We start from the raw sequence: 18,965 nt of genomic DNA on the forward strand, positions 1-18,965 counted from the left end.
CATTGCAGAAGATATTTATAGTAAATACCATGTCACTGTCATTTCAGGACTTTGGTGAAGATTTCAGCATAGTGTGCACATGCATAAGTTAAACACCTCCCCTGGTGGTTGGGAGGGATGAAATAGAACCAGAGTCTAGTGCCACAGGCTGCTTTTGCTATGCGGTCTATGTGGTTGCTAAAATCTTTTATGGCAGACAAATGAAATGAAAATGTAAGATTTTATCAAAATATATTGATCCTGGTATTGAATTGCTGGCAACCTAACGATAGTTGATGGGCACATTTGAGAGAGGACAGGTCAAATAAGTGGCATGACTGACAAAACATATTATTCTGAATTGAAAGATTCATTATTCTGAATCTGAAAGCTACAAGTTACAAGGTATGCTATACAAAATGACAAAGGTCAGTCATTCCAGTCGTTCCTTTTCTTTCTGTAACATTTGCATTCAAAAATATGATTAACTAATAGAATCTATTTGCTTGTAATGATGCAAACAAAGAGGAGGAGGCAGTGGACGCAAATCACAACAAAAATTCCACTGTTTAATAAATAATTTATTTTATTAGTAATAATATTCACAATAAACAATTCTGTCACGCAATGTAGTGTGTTAACAGTATCCTTTGGTAGTTAAGCAACATACCAGACAAAGATTAGGGCATTCTATAGACAGAACAATGGCCATATTATAACAATTTTAATGGTTTTAAAACCTGGCACATTAATATAGAATTCAATTATTGTGATGCATTCACTGGTGTGTGTGTTTTTTTTTTACAACAGCTTCAAATGCAACTCACCCAATTAGGTTTAAGAACTGAATCTATCTGTTTTATAATTTAGAGTGTTTAGGTTGTTTTTTTTTTTCTTGAAAGCTAATTTTTATCTAGCATCTTCATGAACAAAGTCCCTTCAAACACCATTTCTCATTACATATGGAAAGTCAGTGTTGTTATTTCACCAGTTAAAAGCAACCACCCTTATGGTGCTTTTGTTTTGGTGATCAGTAATTGATTTATTCATTTCAGAAATTGAAATGTTCACTGATTCAAACCTCACACATGACATTTCATATTTCCTAATAGAAAGAGATGCACACACAAACACACAAATGTATTCACACAAAAGTGGCAGTGACAGCCTCATTGTTTGCACATCATACATTCTTACTGGAGGTTGAGCTGCCCTTAAGGTATAGAATAATCTTATGATGGTATAATGGTATAATCTTGCACTGACACTGCCTTGTATTTTGTACCTCAAATGCAAATGCCCCAAATAGCATATTTGTTAAGCCAAACATGTAAAATGGACAAGACTTGATATTTTCCTCAGGTGAAAGATCAACTTGCAAGGGTTTTGTGGTTGTTACCAATTTTGCATGTTTTCACATATGCAAACCTTTAGTAAATCAGGGACAAAATGCATGACCAATTTCATCTTATTTGATCAAGCAGTCTTGAGTCTTAGGGTAAAAATTCCATAAAGACTCCATAAAGGAGGACTTATTCATTGTTCTTGTTAAGAACCAAACATACACATAAAACTGGTCCATATTTCAGGTATTCCACATATTTCATTGTCTAATTATTGGAATCTTTTTAATTGTAAATCTGAAAAAAAAATCCCATGCATGTTAATGGCCACAAGATTTGTATTTGTATAGACTACTACACCTCTTTTCCACATACATCAAATTTGTGCAACTAATGAAAGTGAATTGAGGTAAGGTATTAAACTGGTATTAATCACCACCATCATTTAAGCATACTCAATATATTCAGGTCCGTTGCAACTACATAACCTTTAAAAATTAAGACAGTACACTTTTATCCTTTCCCGTAGAAATTTTGTAGAAATTTTCTTGTAGAAATTTCAACATTAAAACAAAAGTATGCATTTTCTTTCTGTGCAAATGTGCAAAGCTTATCAATCAAATTGACTGAAAGTTCCCCTTTCCTTTGACATATAGCATGTTTTCAATCTCCCCAGTGCAAGTCAGGTACATCACAGACTCTCTGAATGACTTCATTGTCTCCTTTAAATTATCTCCATTATTTGCCAAAGGTCCATAGTGATCTTGATAAGAGTCTAGTCACACTCTGAGGCATATGTGTTTATCTGAAGCAGTATTCTGCCTCTGTGGCTCACACCGCTTCACCATTCTCACAAAGAGAAAGCTGATGGATCTTGATAACAGGCAGAGAATGGCATGCAGCAGGCTGTGTCCGTGCTGGGTAGTCCCCAGCACAACAACACGTCCTCAGCAGGTTCTTACTGCACACCCCTGCCGCTTTCGCCCCAGCACCGACCCCAGCGCTGACTCCTAACCCCCCCACTGGGGAAGATGAGGGGGTACGGGAAAGGGCCACAGAGGATGACGGGCTGAGATGTGAAGGTTCGTTGCGGCTCTCTGAACCCAGTGAGAGCAGATGTGGCTGTGTGTGGCTTGCAGCTTGGCTCTGGCACAGCGGGTGTGTTGGTCTGGCACTGCGGTGCAGACAGTGAACTCCCAGCACGCTCAGAAAGGCTTTCTTAAATTCCTGACTGGAGCATGGGTAGATGATTGGGTTGATACAGCTGTTGAAGTACCCAAGCCAAAAGGTGATTTTGAAGACTGTGTCTGAGGGCCGGTAAGCCGGGAAGATGGATCCTTAAGGAAGACACATACATATTTACATATATAAAACTATATTCACACTGAATACATACAAGCAACTGCCCTATAACACAACAGTATCTAGTTAATCCCTTTCATGGAATTGGAGTAAGGGATTTCTTAGGATGATGTCTTCAATAGAGAGGTATTCCACTAATAGATTTTAATTATAAGATTTTAATTATGAAATTTTCTTCAAGAAGTGCAAATCGATTTTAAGACTATGAAGGTTTTTGATTTGGCTGCTAGTCCACGGTAGTTAAAGGACATCTGCAAATTGCTGAAAGAGATGAAAAGCTTCACTGATAGAGACTGACTGAATCCTCATATTGGCAGGATGTGTCTGTCTAACAATAGATTACATTTAGAGTAAGAAAAGTGGTACTAGATTACAATTAGATTAGGAGGAGAAGAAAATGGGAAGTTCTAAAAACTTATCACATCATGGCTCATGATTAAAGCAGTCTTTTTTATAGACTCTTTTATTATTTGCACCTTCTTTCTTAATCAAGGTTAACTGTCACTTTAAAATACAGTCCAATGTGACCCATACTGATTGTACAGAAAAGAACCTCACTGAAGACATTCATATTTACAACAGGGAGGGAAATAGCCTATATGCACCCTTTGACTTTTTAAGGTGCATCGTCTAGCCCATTAACAGAAATGAACTGTCGGAGGAAGCCACCTAGCCTTGAAATGAAGCATCCATCTTTATAGCTAAGGGCTATGTGCTGTCTCATAGGACACTTTATGAGCACTCCTCATGGGGGTTGTGTACGTGGACCGGATAAAAGATGAGGGAAATAGACACCAGCAGCGAAAGTTGTGGGGGAAGTCTCTGTATAACCAAGCATGCTTCAGCTATTTTATTGCCCAAAGGAGCAAAGAATGGGATTCTGTTGAACACAATTTAATGAGTGCAGTCCGCTGATTTAATTCACGTGGCTCTAAATTTAGAAATTGCTCTTTGGAAAATTCATTATCCCACAATATGTTTATATATGAAAGGGATAAGTGTTTCACTATGACAAAAAAAAATGCAACCATTTTTGCATTATTATTTGGCCCATTATAAATGAGAAATGCTGGAGTATAAATAGCAGGGATGGAGAAATGGTGTATTAAACAGAAATGAAAATAGCATCAGTGATTTTCTTACATAATATAATTATATTAAATATTGTCCATATAATAATGACTACAAAATGGTGAATTGTGACACCTTTATAGAATGGGATCCCTCATTAGAAAAACTATCAGTTTAAGCTGGGTCAAAAAATAAAGAGCAGTAGGGGTGGGGTTAAAGAAAATATTCTCATGAAAACAAAAGTAATAATGAAAATGAGTCAATATTATCACCCCTAGCATCAAAGTGTTCTTCTCAGTTGGGCTCTCATGACTCCAGTTCCTTGTAGAGCAGCAGTACCAATCAAAATAATCCACCATTTCACACTATCTGTTAAATCAAGTCACAAGGATCCTGCTACATCATCATGTTTTCTGAATAAACTTGTTATCATAATCCTGTCCTTGAATGATTGGCTCGTTAGCTGAATGTGGCATGCAGACATTAACAGGCTACATGCTGTCTCCAGCCCATCAAACAGTGTTACAAATTAATTCTCACATTAAAATCTGCGTGATTCATGGATAATAGACAAAATGGCTTTTAAAATCATTACCAATGGTTTAATGTTTATGGTAACAAAATACAAGAGAGAGAGAAAGAGAGAGAGAGAGAGAGATTACCCACTGGCTCAGCTGTTAGTGCAACCAGTGGTACTGAACTTCCACTGACCCATCAAAGTCAAACTCCATAACAAATTGCACAACAAAGTCATTTAGCTTTGCTTTGGAGAATGTATATTTCCAATTTCTGCAAGCTTCTGAACGGCTCTCCCAAATGCTTATCTCCCCCTTGACCACATTGCTTTAATGCAGAAAGTGTGCTTTTAAATGCATAAAGGGTGACTTTATTCTTTGCATTGTTCTGAAACTGTTATTAGAAGTGTACATCTTTAGGGTAGGGCTGGAAAGACCATGACCATGCTAAAGCACTTATTGAACATGAATAAATGAATTAATTAATGTAGAATATGATGTGTTAGAGAAAGCCTTATAATTAGCTAGCTGAATTGTATCTAACCAGCTTGCTACTTTTATCGTACTAAATTGAAATTCCTACTAACTCTTGCAAAATTGAAAATTTGATTAACATGCAAAGAATTAGCTCTGTATTAATAATAGCAATGGGATTATCATTAATAATAATAATAATAATAATAATAATATAAAATTTTGGCTTCATCTAACTGGTATAATAATACACCCATAGTTTTGGTAAGATTAAAATGATTTAAGAATTGTGCTCAAATGACAAATTCTCATCTTGATAAAGATGTTTAACATAAAAATGCTCCAGTGTTGTACTGTAAGCTGCATCAGTACAATTATAATTGTACATATACTTTATATTTTTCTACCAATTACTTGTAGTGGCAAGATGCAACATCAGGAGCCCTGAATAGATTTTGCTTAATTCCTTAAGAAAAAAACCCTAAATTTTATTAGTAGGACAAAAGGTACCAGAAGGACATAAGGCTCATTAATGCAATGATCAGCTGTGCTGCTAATAACAGTTTTTATTTTGATAAAGTGTCCTTGTAGGTATACAAAAGTAATACACACAAAGTTTGCAACATATTTTTTATTTTTTTATTTACTCTAGTTTTACCCTCTGGCAGATCAGCACCCAGTGAGAGGCACGCAAATAGCAAATCTCATGGGCTATAATAAACAGTTGTTCCATTCTGTTACCATTACACTTCATCTTAATTAGCCAATATGCTTGTGTACTGATTAAAGGAAACACTTGCGTTGGGATTTCTAATATGCATTCAGGCCTAATATTTGTGACCTCAAATGTAAGAAAATACTGGCTACATATTTGTAAGGCAATTTATTTGTTTTCATTAGGTTTCCAGTCTTAGATTAATCTAATTTGCTGCATTTAACCATGTTTGACTACGAATATATATTTTGGTTCCACTGTCTGTAACCTTGGAAAGAAAGGCCTTCAAGGTCTTAGAGGACCTTGTTTTTCTGATGAGTAACCCAATTGCTACATTCCACATGTGGAGAATACAGATGGGCTCTGCTTTGTATTACATCCATTATTTAGTGCACAAGGGAAATGTTGAGGCTATTAGTGCCTCATGTATACAGTCAACGGGCATATTGCATAAACAAGAGACCTTTATCCAAGAGAAATCAAGGACCTTAATGAAAGAAACTAATTTGTCACTTTGAGGCATCTAGTCACTGTATTCTTGGGATCAGAATGTGTGTGCGTGTGTGTGTCCCTAACACATTGCAGAAAATGCTTTAGTAAATAATTTACCATTTTTCTATGCAAGATCCTTATTTTTATATACAGTCAAAAGTCTGGACACACCTACTTATAGAAGGTATATTTTAGAATAATAGTGAAAACAGTAAAAAAAAAAAAAAAGACACATATAACACAAGAAGTGTGCAGTAACAAGTGTTAAACAAATTAAAAGAAATTAAAAGTACTACATCTTTTCCAGACTTACATTCCTCACTCTCATAAATATATGCCTTTATAAGTTTCACCAGGCAATAATTCATACTGGTTACAATTATTAATTACAAATTTAACATGAGTAACTGAATATTAAGCTAGGACTTATATTTAAAAAAAAAAATTTGACCAATGCTGAAGGTCTAAGAAACCTGACACTCACCAATAGGCAGAACCAGGAAGAATGGCAGCCAGCAGAGAACAAAGCACCCAACCACAATGCCCAGGGTTTTCGCAGCCTTTTTCTCCCTGGAGAACTTAAGTAGGCGTATTGCGAAGTGAGTGCGGCTCCTCAACGTTTCATCCTCCGCCACAGTGGTGTTGCCTCTGTGTATCCGTAACGTCACTGTTTCTGCATGGTGTGCCTTCTCCTTCTTGTGACCTTTCCTAAGGCTGTACGTCTCCCTGCGGGCCACCACATACACACGGCAATACATAACCAAGATAACCACTAGGGGGAGGTAGAAAGAGCCCACTGCAGAAAAAATGGCATAGCCAGGTTCCTCTGTGATTTTACACACGTACTCATCCTCTGGTGCTGGCTCCTTCCAGCCAAATAGTGGTCCAATGGAGATGGTAATGGACAGAGCCCAAATTCCCATAAGTGCCAACAATGCCCGCTTCTCTGTCACAATGGCCGGGTAGCGTAGTGGGTAACTAACCCCAATGTAGCGGTCCACAGAGATCACACATAGGCTCATTATGGATGCCGTGCAGCAAAGCACATCCATGGCAGCCCAGACATCACAGAAAGCCCTGCCGAACACCCAGTGGCCCAGCATTTCAAAAATGGCAGAGAATGGAAGCACAGTGGAGCTCAGCAGGAGGTCAGCCACTGCCAGGTTTACAATAAAGTAATGTGTGACCGTCCGAAGGCTTCGGTGGCAAGCCACAGAAAGGATGACCAAGATGTTGCCCAGTACTCCAAATATAACAAAAACAGACAGCACAAAGCTCAGAACAATGGCCTTTGTGATGTTCAGCTCCATGACCAGGGCTTGGCTACAGTTTGTGCAGTTCTGAATCCATGGATTCATGTTCTCCCCAACAAGAATCATCTGTTCATGATGCTGGGGCATTTGGTGATAGTCTGATGAATAGGTACACTTCACTCATTCACTTTGTCTTATCATTTCAGATTGCTTTCAGTGGTCCACAGCATGATTTTAAATGTCAGATGCTGAGCTAACTGCAGTCCAAGGGCATCAGCTCCTTTACATTTTGATCTCCAGCTGACAGCTATTAAGAGAGAAATGGAAATTAAACCTGTTGTGGTCTTTCAGCATAACATGATGTCTCAGATTAGTGGATTTTTATCTACCTGCACTCAGGAGAATTAACAGTGCATGCAGAAATACATACATCCTGCTTCATGCTACCTTACATTTAATGAAATTCCACAAAACATTGTTTACTTGTTCATTGCTGTGTTAATGGCTTCCAGAATATCCTCATGACACACATAGACCACAAATTGGCTAAATTTAGTGAAACAAATTACAATATACTTATTGATGTATAATAAATCTTTGGCAGGAACTCTTCAGGCAGCTATTTTTGAACAATGAGCAGGTCATTTTTTTCAGTCTCCCTGAATTTGGCCTGGCTCCAGTAAAAGGCACTTAAGGTATTCTGTGATAGAGATTATGCCAGTAGTTGATCCTCCCTAAAACACATGTATACAGAAGTCAGATGAACACTATATCAGTATAGATATATATAACAGATATATCAGGGTTTTTTTATTTTGTAACACCAGAAAATGGTATCATTCTTGTTCTTACTTTCCTCCCAAATGATCACTACATCTTGTGTAACACAAGAGAAATGGGACAGAAAAATGGAATAAATTATGTCTTCAAAAGCAATTAAATGTTTCTGGTCTAGATACAAAATCACATTAAAAGCTGTCAGGAAAAGTGATAAATTCTTTGGCTGTGAGTACAGAACCAGATGTTGCTGAATGTGAATTTGTTCTTGCAATGTACCATAGATGGGATTGCTTAAAGATGAACACTAGGTGTTTTTTAATCCATACAAACCCATACTTGACAAAACATCTCTATCACACACAGACTTTCACCTGTCTCAGATCAATAAGTGTTTGGTCACGTCATTCATATTGATCTAAAACAAAACACTGGACATCTCCACAAATAAGAACACAAGAATCAGCTCTCTGGCATGAGTGACATGACCGCTCTTAAAATACTGGATGACGGATGATGACGGACAAAGATGTGCAGATAAAAGCCAAACATATTCAGCTTCAGTACTGGCAGTTAGATGTCTGCCTCATTTATCTGCTTAATTTAATGTTCTATTACTTATATCAAAAAACTTTTAAAAATGTACATTTTGAGGAACAAGCAGTCTTCTGACAAAAGTCCTTCACCTTACATATTGTGTACATTGTATATGGCATCCCAAAAAAAGCAAACTTTAGAAAAATTGAATCAAAAATTCAGATATTTAAATTTCATTTTAGGACTCCTCAAACAGCTATAGTATCAATTTTAATTATTAATAGTAACAGTTTTATTATTACATTTTCTAATAATGCACTAAATAAGATTTCGTATTCTTTTTTTATATACAAATAATTAAGTGATAATAGAAGACATATGCGTTTGTTTGTGTATGTGTTTTTGTCTGTTCATATAACACATTTCTCCTAGGGTCAATACCCTGAAAACAGTTAACACACCTATATGAACAGCTAATAATTTTGCAAAATACCTTGTGCATTATTCATAATTTCACACAATTTATAAATTTGTGCGAAATCATGGACATGTCTATGGTTTGAAGACATGGACACTTGATTTGGGGTGTTTTGGGTGTTGTGAAATACAAGCCACCTATAACCCTTAATATAGTTATTAAAACCTGTGATTTTTAAGTTCACACACAGTCTCATTTTTAAAAAGCCAGTTTTCCAAGCAGAAGTTTACATTTTGTTACTTACAGTTTTTTCACATCCACAGAACTTATTTATATTTTTCTCCAAGTTGATGTCAGTAGTGTAGTACATACATAGTAGTACAGCATACACAGGAAGTGCCATTTACTAAATTCACACACATCTCAGAACACTATAAATAAAGCCTGAAGAAAGTGGTTATTAAGAAAAATATTAAGAATAAAATAAACTACAATAGTTGGGAGTGGAGGAGGACAGAAGAAAGGAAAAGTGAAAGAGGTAGAAATATATTTAGAAAGATGGAGACCACAGGTAATAGGAAGAGAAGAGAGGAAGAAGAAGAGGAGGAAGAGAGTGGTGAGGAACAGCACAATGAAGAAGAAATGAGGTAAGGGCCACACTAATTGACCATGTCCACAACCATGGTCTCTCCCTAAGAGAAGCTGGACAAAGACATTATGGTCTTGGAAGCATAGCGCAAGTCTCCTCCTTTTTTTTGAACTCATGTCATCCTTATTCCACATCAGTAAGGTCAGGAACAACTGGCATTAAGGCATATAATGGTGGTTTGAGATAATATTCAATTCCACTCATTGAGTTCCTCTCTTGCTGGAGATAAAAAGCACTTTAACTCAAGCCATATGACAGAATACGATTTCTACAGGCCATGGAGGAGGCTTGTGAAGACGCAGTTGTGGACTCATTGTGTTTTTCCCCAGGTGTACTGCTCACAAAAATACACTGTGTGATGTAGATGAAATTCTCTGGGCTCATAGAAATTAACAGCTTGATGAATGAACTCAAAGCTAAATATAACAATATAAAAATGTTATTTGAGAAGAAAGCAGTATTTCATTTTGCAGTGAAATTGCACCATTCTGCACAATTAATTGTTTTGACAGCTGTGTTAACTGTGTAAACAATAACTTTAGATTGGAGAATGTCTCATAGTGATTGAGATAAACTGTAACTTTCTGGCACTCATGCACTCAACTCAAATGCTTCCATTGCATTCTGAAACAGGAATACTATTTTTTTCAGGGTCAAGTCTGACAGAGTCTGATAGATGAGCAAATAAAATGTTTATGGCTTTAATAATTGCATTTTTGTTTTAGTGGGTGTCAAAGCAAAGAAAAACATGCACTGAAAGCGATGGCATTAGAAAATCCACATTGGCAGGGGAATTTTATGGATTTCAGCAGTGATATGCATGCCTGCTGCCAGATTAGGCAACAAGGATGATACTCGTAAAAATCCATTAGCATTTTCAGAGCCGGTTCATTTCCCTCTCCAGAGGACAAAATGATATTCCTCACATTTGTATGCAATTTTTGTCCATGATCTCACCAAATGAACTGGCCATCAGATTACAACTTTATTGATTAACATAGCAATGACAATACACTCTGGCTTTACACCATTTCTCAGATTTCATTTTATGATTTTGATAGTAATCTCCAGTAAATAGGTTTCCCTATTATTAAATTATAGAAGTGACCTTCAAGTGCCCAGGCCTTACTAAAAGTTTTGCCAGGTTTCTGCCAGGGTGTGAAAAAACTAAATCACTTCCAGTACCCCCAGCTGGAAGGTGGCCTTTCAGAGGTGAGAGTTTTTGCTTTGCTGCACGACAAGTATGCACTAAGGCAGAAATGTCTTACAATCTGTCTCCACTTCTTATAATACTGAGAAGTATTCACAAAAGATGAATTGCTTTAAAAAGCTAATGCATTATAACTATTATATTATGGTCTCTGCACTGAAACGCAATAAGAGGCAACCTATTTTTGGTTCATAGTAATTAAATAGCATGTTTTTAGGTTTCACAGGCTAGTTGCTCCATCACAACACCCAAAAGCAGGTGGATTTTTATAACAAATCAATAGCATATTGCACAGACTCTAAATGCAAATGTCAGTTTCAAACAATGTCAACATTTTAACAACTTGAATAAAACTGAATCACTACTAGTAAAATACATCTAAAATACAGCTGTTTTTTTATAAATACAGCTGTTTTTTTTTAATGCTATGACATCATTGTTTTATAATATTTTCAAAATCAAACTTAAATTGAACTTCCTCCAAAAATAGTTTAAAATATTATTTCACTGTGAATTATAGTAATCTATTATTTGTTGTAATTTGTTATCTCCAGGTAAATACAGTTTAATCTCACACTACTGTCAGTCTTGGGCTGAGTTCCACTTTTATAACAGTTTAATACTCTAAAAACTAGTCCAGTTCAGCTAATGAAATTTGCATGAAATCTTTCTTTCATAATGATATTCATACAGAGAACATTTGTATGCTATTTCCTGATGACTTCCACCCCCTCTTCATATTGCTATCATTCAGCAGTCTCAGCAACACATCCAAAGACAGAGAAGGTGGAAGCCGGTAACATTCTCTCTCCGTCTCGCTCCGTCTTTCTTTCTCGGTCTCAGATTCTCCCATCACAGCATTAACCAGAACGTGACCTTTACGTTTCCCCAGCAAGCTGAGTGGGGGTTCTGAACTCAGCTGTTCGAATCTGACTGAGTGAAACTGCATCGCTGCCTTTCATTTCTGACTTTGCTTCCTTTATTTGCTATCTTCTGGAGTGTTATAGCCTCTCCCTAAAAAGCTTAGCCTAAAATGCTTTCATCTAGCACTGCCCACCCCTTAGGAAAGGGGGCACTCTGGTAAGGGAGGGCAGGTGAAAAACCACTTAACTGTAACTGTGTCACAGTTATACAAGCAGTTTATGTTTTTAGATTCCTTAATTCTCCCAAAGGGATAATAAAAAATGCAGAGTAGCATACTTAGAAGAGTCTCTCCATTTACAGCTTGGGTCCTCCAGCAACCAGCATAAGCACCAGCCTTGTGATATGCACTGCCTAGCACACTACTATTACCATTCACCCCAGGGTTAGCAGACACAAGAGAGGAAAGGGGATAAACACATATGTCTCCAACATTGGTTTCTAACTTACCAGGATGTTTCCTTGGTTATTCATCACAGGTGGAAGGAATTCAGACGTCTCTAGGTGAAATAATCTAGGTGAAAGATATCTTAAAGCTCTCAATGAGATGTATTTGGAATTGTGTGTGCTATGTGCTTATCACATTGGTGCACAGTGGTCAATTCTGCAGCATCCTTTATCTTTATCTTTTAGGCATAGTGCTAAATTGATGGCTGCAATCCCTTCTGCACTATGGGTGTAATCAAAAGAGAGGAAGTGACTTCTTATTGACCATTACTGGGTGAAATGATAAGATGAAACAATGTCAATGTAGCATTGGTTTTTGGAGGGTACTGCAACTTCTGCAAATCAGCTGAAAGGCTTTCAGACAATGAAGCCTTTTCTGATTCTAAGCGCTAGTCTATGGCTCTCTAGTGCTAGTCTATGGCTCTCTCGAAAATGTCTGAGAGTGCAGGAGTGCCAGGATATGCCCAGTGATCCTACTGATGCATTTATTCTCTGCCATGGGTGCTAGGGGTATGTCTCTGTATGTACAGAGACAAACAGTGTCAATAACCAAGGTAACCAATGACTATTTTTTTAAATGCAGATTTTTATGATGTAATAATTGTATTATTTCACAGTGCAGTACTGCAATGCAGTAAGCACTGTCTCTTTCCTCTGTTTGCTGTGTGCTCTGAAGCATGAATCTGCACAGAATCCACAGATATGAACACTGGTGGAGTTCATTCCTAACTATGTAAGCTAAATCAACATGTCTGGGGAAAGAGGAATAGTGACGATGAATAACAGTTCATATCTTACTCTGTTCGGTGCTGGGGTTCTCCAGAAAATACATATTTGTACTGATTTCTTATCTCAGTAGGTGACATTCAAAACCACTACAGTTCTAAATACACTAGTGTACCAAAATATCAAGAATTAATTATTTTGCTCTTATATTACCAGGTACTGCTCTACAAAATAGTTATATATGTCAGAATAATAACATTTATAAGATCAGATTTTTGGGGGTGTAAAAGGTCCCTTTCCTATCAGAAGAAAAAGGCCCTTAAACCAAAAAGAGTATACTTGAGGGTGTTTACCCATTTAAGCTTAACAAATAAATGTGTTATCATTCGATGTCTTGTAGTTGTGTAAATGTAATTTCTGAGTTAATACACAGCCTACAGGAAAATGTTGTTTATAAGCCTACTTCCTAGGATTGCACGTTATAATCTATACACAGATTTGATTGAAGCGGAAAGCTGTCTTGTTCTGTTCATGATCTTGTTTTTAACATACTGTTTAGTTCGGGTGTATTAGGATTTGGACATGAAACAAGCCAATCGGTTTACTATAGCAGGAGAACGCCTCTTTCTCTAGTGCACTGCTTGGCGTTAATGCCAAGGTCCGTTATTTTCATGGTGTGTGTGTGTGTGTGTGTGTTTAGATTGGAAAGATCAGCAAAGACTTCATACGGTTATTCGAGGAATGGTTTAAAAATAGAGACTCTTATCATTATAATAAGACCTGTGTGCACCTCAAACTCCAAAACAGCAAAGTGCATACATGGCTGGAGTGAGAGCACTGAGTGAGCCCAGAAAATCCCAGGGGCAGCGTAGAAATTATGGTTTTGTTATAAACCAGAAACTATCGAATGCGTAAACTATGAATGTGATCCAGTACCATGAATATCACATGATTATGCCAACCAAATTAAAATTCGGTTACAATTCGGTGAGTGCACACTGAAGCTTGATTAAATTAACAAACCATTAGGCTTTTTACCTGCAGCGATCGATTGTTATAACAAAGAAAATCCGACACAGGCTAAACAATCTATCAACCAGCTTTCCACGTGAAAATAGAATTTTATCTACGTAGATCTGAAACTGTAAGCCACATATGAATAATATTTTCCCATGTCCATCATTCCACATGATCACCAAAATCCAGAAGGCTTGCTCGGCGCGGGAAAACGAGTTCATATTTATCTCTTACCGTCTTCATCTAATCACAGATCAATAAGGCTGGATACGTGTCAGCACAGCCACACTGCTTACCTGTCATGTGAATGCGTGTCAGTGCACTTCTTCTTGTCTTTGCTGGGACTCTGAGGAGCCGAAGGAGAACTGCAGTGCTGAGGGTTTGAAGGAAAGCGCTCCGGTATCGCAGTGCCCAAGTTCGCTCAAGTGAGCTCTTGGCCCATGTTCCATAAGTTATTATACTGAAAATATATTATTCCCTGCGGAAACCAGCTCATTCTGGGCTGTCAGCAGAGTGAGTCAGTGCTCTCCTTCTCCTCCTCTTCACCCACCACTTCTGGGGTTGCCAGTTTGAACTGGCCGTTTCCGGCCAGATAACGGCTACAAGTCGGACTTATTCACTATATCCCTGTCCGAGATTTAAATAAAACTAATGATGTACACTATCCCAATGCCATTTTCCTGCCAAATATGATTTAAACAGCTTTGTTGGGAAGGTATGCGCCCAATCTGGCAACCCTGCGTGGCGCTTGGCCAGTTCTATGGGCTTCTATCACCTCTACACACGCGGTGATTCAGCACTGTGACGCGTTATGAAGCTTACAGGTTGCTTCCAGGGTCTGTGTTTTACTGTTACTTCAATTCAGGTTTCTTTATAAAGCGTTTTCAAGGACATAACGCAGATTCTCAAAATCTGGGTCTATATCTGGATCCCTAAAGAGTATGCCAGAGAAATAAACCAAACAGACTCAAAAATAGAGTGGCAATTTGGTAGTTACATTATGCAGTCAAACGTGTGTGTGTGTGTGTGTGTGTGCGCCCATGGCGCCCTGCGATGCAATGTTCCCATCCAGTGTGTATTCCTGCTTCATGCCCACTGAAAATTTTGAACCCTCTGCATGTTCCTCTGCGTGAACCCTTAAAGATTCGAATAGAACAGTTCCCTTAAAGAACTCTTCTTTTTCAATGAGTCTGCCAAATTCTAAGACCAAGCTAAATGCCTGACAGATTCTATGTATTAAGAAGAAAATAATTATAATATAACACCCCCCCCCCCCACTCCCCCACCCCCACCCCCCGAAGTGACTGGCGAGTGTACGTATGCATCCTTTGGAAACCCCACAGATGTGTACTTGGAACTGAACCTGTATCCTTCTCATACAGTGATTGAGTATACACTGCAGTAACATTTTCCATTTCATTACTTATTCACCTACTCATTTACTTCATTATTACTAATTTAAGTTTTTATTTCTTTTGTTTTCTGTTCCTTTACATTCATAACATGAAACCCAATATATTTTCAAGAGATCCTGTAATTATGTAATAGTGAAGCACCTGCAACAAACACAAGCTCAAAATGCTCTATATAGTTTCTTTCTATTTAATGGAGTTGGCTATGCTTCTACGTATTTCACTTAAAACACTTCAGAATGAAAGTGGTTATCCTTTGGGTCCCTTCACCACTCCTACTACTCCCACCACTATACTCTCTCTCTCTCTCTCTCTCTCTCTCTCTCTCTCTCCTTTTTTCCTACCATTTTTCAAATCCCAATTTCTGTTTTCTTGTCTAGTGGCAGCTTAATGATTAATGATAATCACATTTCATCACACAAGCCATGGGCAATGGACTAAAACTTTTTTGACTACAATTTTTTGGAGGGGTGGGATATTGCTTGGGAAATTTAAACACTCCTGATCCACCAAAATCCAGGATAAAGCATTTATGGAAGATGAATGAATGAATAAATGGATGAGTGCAGTCATACAAAGACATGACAGTATGAGCATGGTATAAATAGGAGTTGTGAAAAGAGTAGGCTAAAAACAGGTTTTATAATTATTTATACATAATAATAGCACCCAAACTAGACAGATATAATCACAGTTGTAAAGAGTGATTATATGAGTAATTATATCCTTCCTGGCAGCTCAAACCAATCTGGCCATTTTCATCTGACCTCTCTTAACAAGGTATGTATGATGTGTGATGTGTGTGTGTGTGTGTGTGTATGTATGTATGTATGTATATATCAGTGGTAATTGATCATTTACATTTTTTCTAATAAAACTGTGATGTCCAAACCACCATGCATCTATGATTCATAAGCCCTCCCCCCCCCCCCTTTTTTTTCTCATCAACGTAATAATTTATTTATTACATAATGGTGGCCTATATTTACCACGGACCATTAGGGCAAGTATTCTTTAGACAGTTACATTCACACTAAAATTTGTATAATCTGGTAAATGTTGTGAAATGTTATCTGGTATTATATTGCAGGAAGTAATGCTAAAGTACATTGCTGACGACACTGTCAGTATTTGGAGGAAACAACTGCATCCACTTTACATGTGGGAATCTTGAGTTAGAGCTGTGACGGTCCTCAGAATGGCAGGAATTTCAGAATGAAGTCCCTAATGCATTAGTTTCATTCTGAGCCAGATACATACACACTTCCCAGAATTGCACTGGCAGTTAGCAAATAACATTCTTCTCCTCCACTTTCCTTGTCACCTACTTTTTCATCTCCAAACTTCATATTCTTTATTGCTCTTACCATTTGTGTTTTTTATTTCCACCTTCCTAAGTTTTGCTGTGCTGGATATAAGTCTGTCCCAGATTTACATGGCAACTTGTGTTCACAAGCAGATCAAACAGTCTAGACAGTCCTTGTCATTTATTGATCATCATCATTGACAAGATCAGCTATAGACCAAGGCAGGGGCGATTGTTTATGAGAAAGACTGTCTTACACTGGGAATCATGTAAAGTTCCCATATGCATGGGATTTGTACAGTTGCTGAGAATTGTGGGGTTGTTTACTGATGAGAAATATCCTGCCCCACTTCCTGGAGACATGGGTCACTTGTACTGACTGGAGTTTTTGTAAGCTTCTTGTATCTCTCTTTAACTCTGTGTAACATGTACATAACTGTGTTGCACAAACACACACACACACACACACACACACACAACAAAGTCAAGTCAAGTTAAAGCAGCCAGCAGCAATACAAGACTAAGTTTGCATCACCTAACCAGAAAGAAATGCATAGATGACAATGGGTAGTTGCTAGAAGAATGGAAACAGTCACAACCAAACAGAGAAACACAGAGAAAACTAAGAGCTGTGAAAAATGCACCTAGAATTCACTTGGAGGGAGAGTGTGTGCCTTTGCACCAGTGTCTGTAATCCTAATATGACAAATGGATTTGCTTCACAGCCATGTTTTAGGGCTAACACAAAGAAATCAAGTGGAAGTTCAGACACTATAAATGCCATTACAACACTGAGAAAATGATGTATGCTCCCCGTCATTCTACTTGCTGCCTTTTTTCACCTTGGGGAGGTATTGCTTTAGCCAAGTCTAAATCACCATGACAACTCTTAGACTGTGTTAATCTCTTGCATTGTTGCTCAGATATAGCATTGGAGATAAGGATAAAAGGGCAAACATCTTTGGGAAATGATTTTGGTTGAGGTGGTGGCATAAATTGGGCTGATGCTCCCTTAGTCTCCACACCCACATCTGTCACAAGTCACTCTTGATTCTTGCTGCTGAATAGTAATAGATGACTCGACTGTGATGTATTGGTCCAATATGAAATGATTTGATAAGCAAATGTCACAGGCACTGGTTGCACTGCATCTCTCCCTCTTGCTATTTTAGTGTGTGTGTGTGTCTGCTTGCTGGGTGTGCATTGTTATGAGAAATTCACAGTATAACCTGCAGACAGTAGTCTGGTTTTTAGTATATCAGGATATCAGCTCACAGGTTGCGACACTGGTCCATTGCAGGGAATTATAGTCATTTATCTTAGTCATGGATGACTACTTAAGAGTTCCTAAAAACTCAGCTGAACCTAAAAAATAAAATGGACACATGCTTCAGTTACATTTTGTTTATGAGTATTTCTGGGTGTGACAATAATTGTGACGTGTTGTTTTGTTAATTTTTTTAAAACTTATTTATTTATTTATTTTGATAAGGGTTATTTTTATGGAATAAACTTACTAGGGTTTGATTTCTGTCTTATCTTCAGGGAGAAATGAAAATTTTTAAGACTTGCATTTTAACATAGTTCAATTTACCTGGACATGAAAAGACTAAAAAAAATTTCCTTAAGCTAAAAATTTTTCCTAAACAAATGGGGCAAGAGAGAAGAGGAGAAAATTAATTCGTATTCGGGTGCTGGTGGGTGTATATGTCCTTAATTAAGACAATCCCTACTTTGAAACACATCTTCAGTGAGCAATTGTATGAGGCCAAGGTATCTCCAAACCTCTGTAAAATCTAAAATTAGTTCCAGGAACCACGATCCAATCAAGAAAATAATAGAAAAGTCTGTCATGTTGTCAGCACCTTTATGCAAATATGGAGGATGAGTTGTCCTCTTCCTTTCTCGCCCTCAATATTATGTGTAAAATTAGACTGGAATTAGTATCAGTGGCAGGCTTTGTGCTGTGGGGAAAAACCTATACAGTATAATATAATGTGTCAATCTGTAGCAAAGGCTACTACTAGTATTGAAGTAAAGTGACTCAACCAAAAAATAAATTTCCCATGAATATCTAAGAATTTATGTAAATATGCGGCTAAAACCCAGAGTGTATATTTTAATTACTTTAACGGGTCAAATTTAATATTATTTTGCAAGCACTCAATAAACTAGAAAAAAATAAGTAACATTTACATGGACCGACTGCATACTAAAGTAGGGGGCATGGTTTTTTTTAACTTGATTTGTATATGCATTTGCAGAACTTTAAACTAATTTAAATTTGAGTGTTATGTATGGGTTGGTTTTAATATTTCTTGTTTGGTGTTGGCTTTAAGGC

The 18,965-nt window shown here is 37.4% G+C and overlaps 1 protein-coding gene across 1 annotated transcript; it reads right to left on the minus strand.

Annotated features, from left to right (window-relative positions):
• Window positions 1-554: 554 nt before the first annotated feature.
• adra1aa (adrenoceptor alpha 1Aa) lies at window positions 555-14,543 on the minus strand. Its single transcript, XM_026910719.3, has 3 exons — window positions 14,203-14,543; window positions 6,436-7,511; window positions 555-2,659 (listed from the first exon to the last, which is right to left on the minus strand). The coding sequence occupies exons 2-3, from the start codon at window positions 7,349-7,351 to the stop codon at window positions 2,154-2,156; spliced, it is 1,422 nt and encodes a 473-aa protein (XP_026766520.1). The 5' UTR covers window positions 7,352-7,511; window positions 14,203-14,543; the 3' UTR covers window positions 555-2,153.
• Between the last annotated feature and the right edge of the window lie 4,422 nt (window positions 14,544-18,965).

This window comes from Pangasianodon hypophthalmus, chromosome 8 (assembly GCF_027358585.1).
Source record: "Pangasianodon hypophthalmus isolate fPanHyp1 chromosome 8, fPanHyp1.pri, whole genome shotgun sequence".
NCBI classification, from domain to species: Eukaryota; Metazoa; Chordata; class Actinopteri; order Siluriformes; family Pangasiidae; genus Pangasianodon; species Pangasianodon hypophthalmus.

Coding starts and splice junctions, on each gene's coding strand:
- adra1aa (XM_026910719.3), bottom strand. CDS start 7,351: ATGCCCCAGCATCATGAACAGATGATTCTTGTTGGGGAGAACATGAAT. Junction 2,660..6,435: donor CTTCCTGGTTCTGCCTATTG/GTGAGTGTCAGG, acceptor GTCTTCCTTAAG/GATCCATCTTCCCGGCTTAC.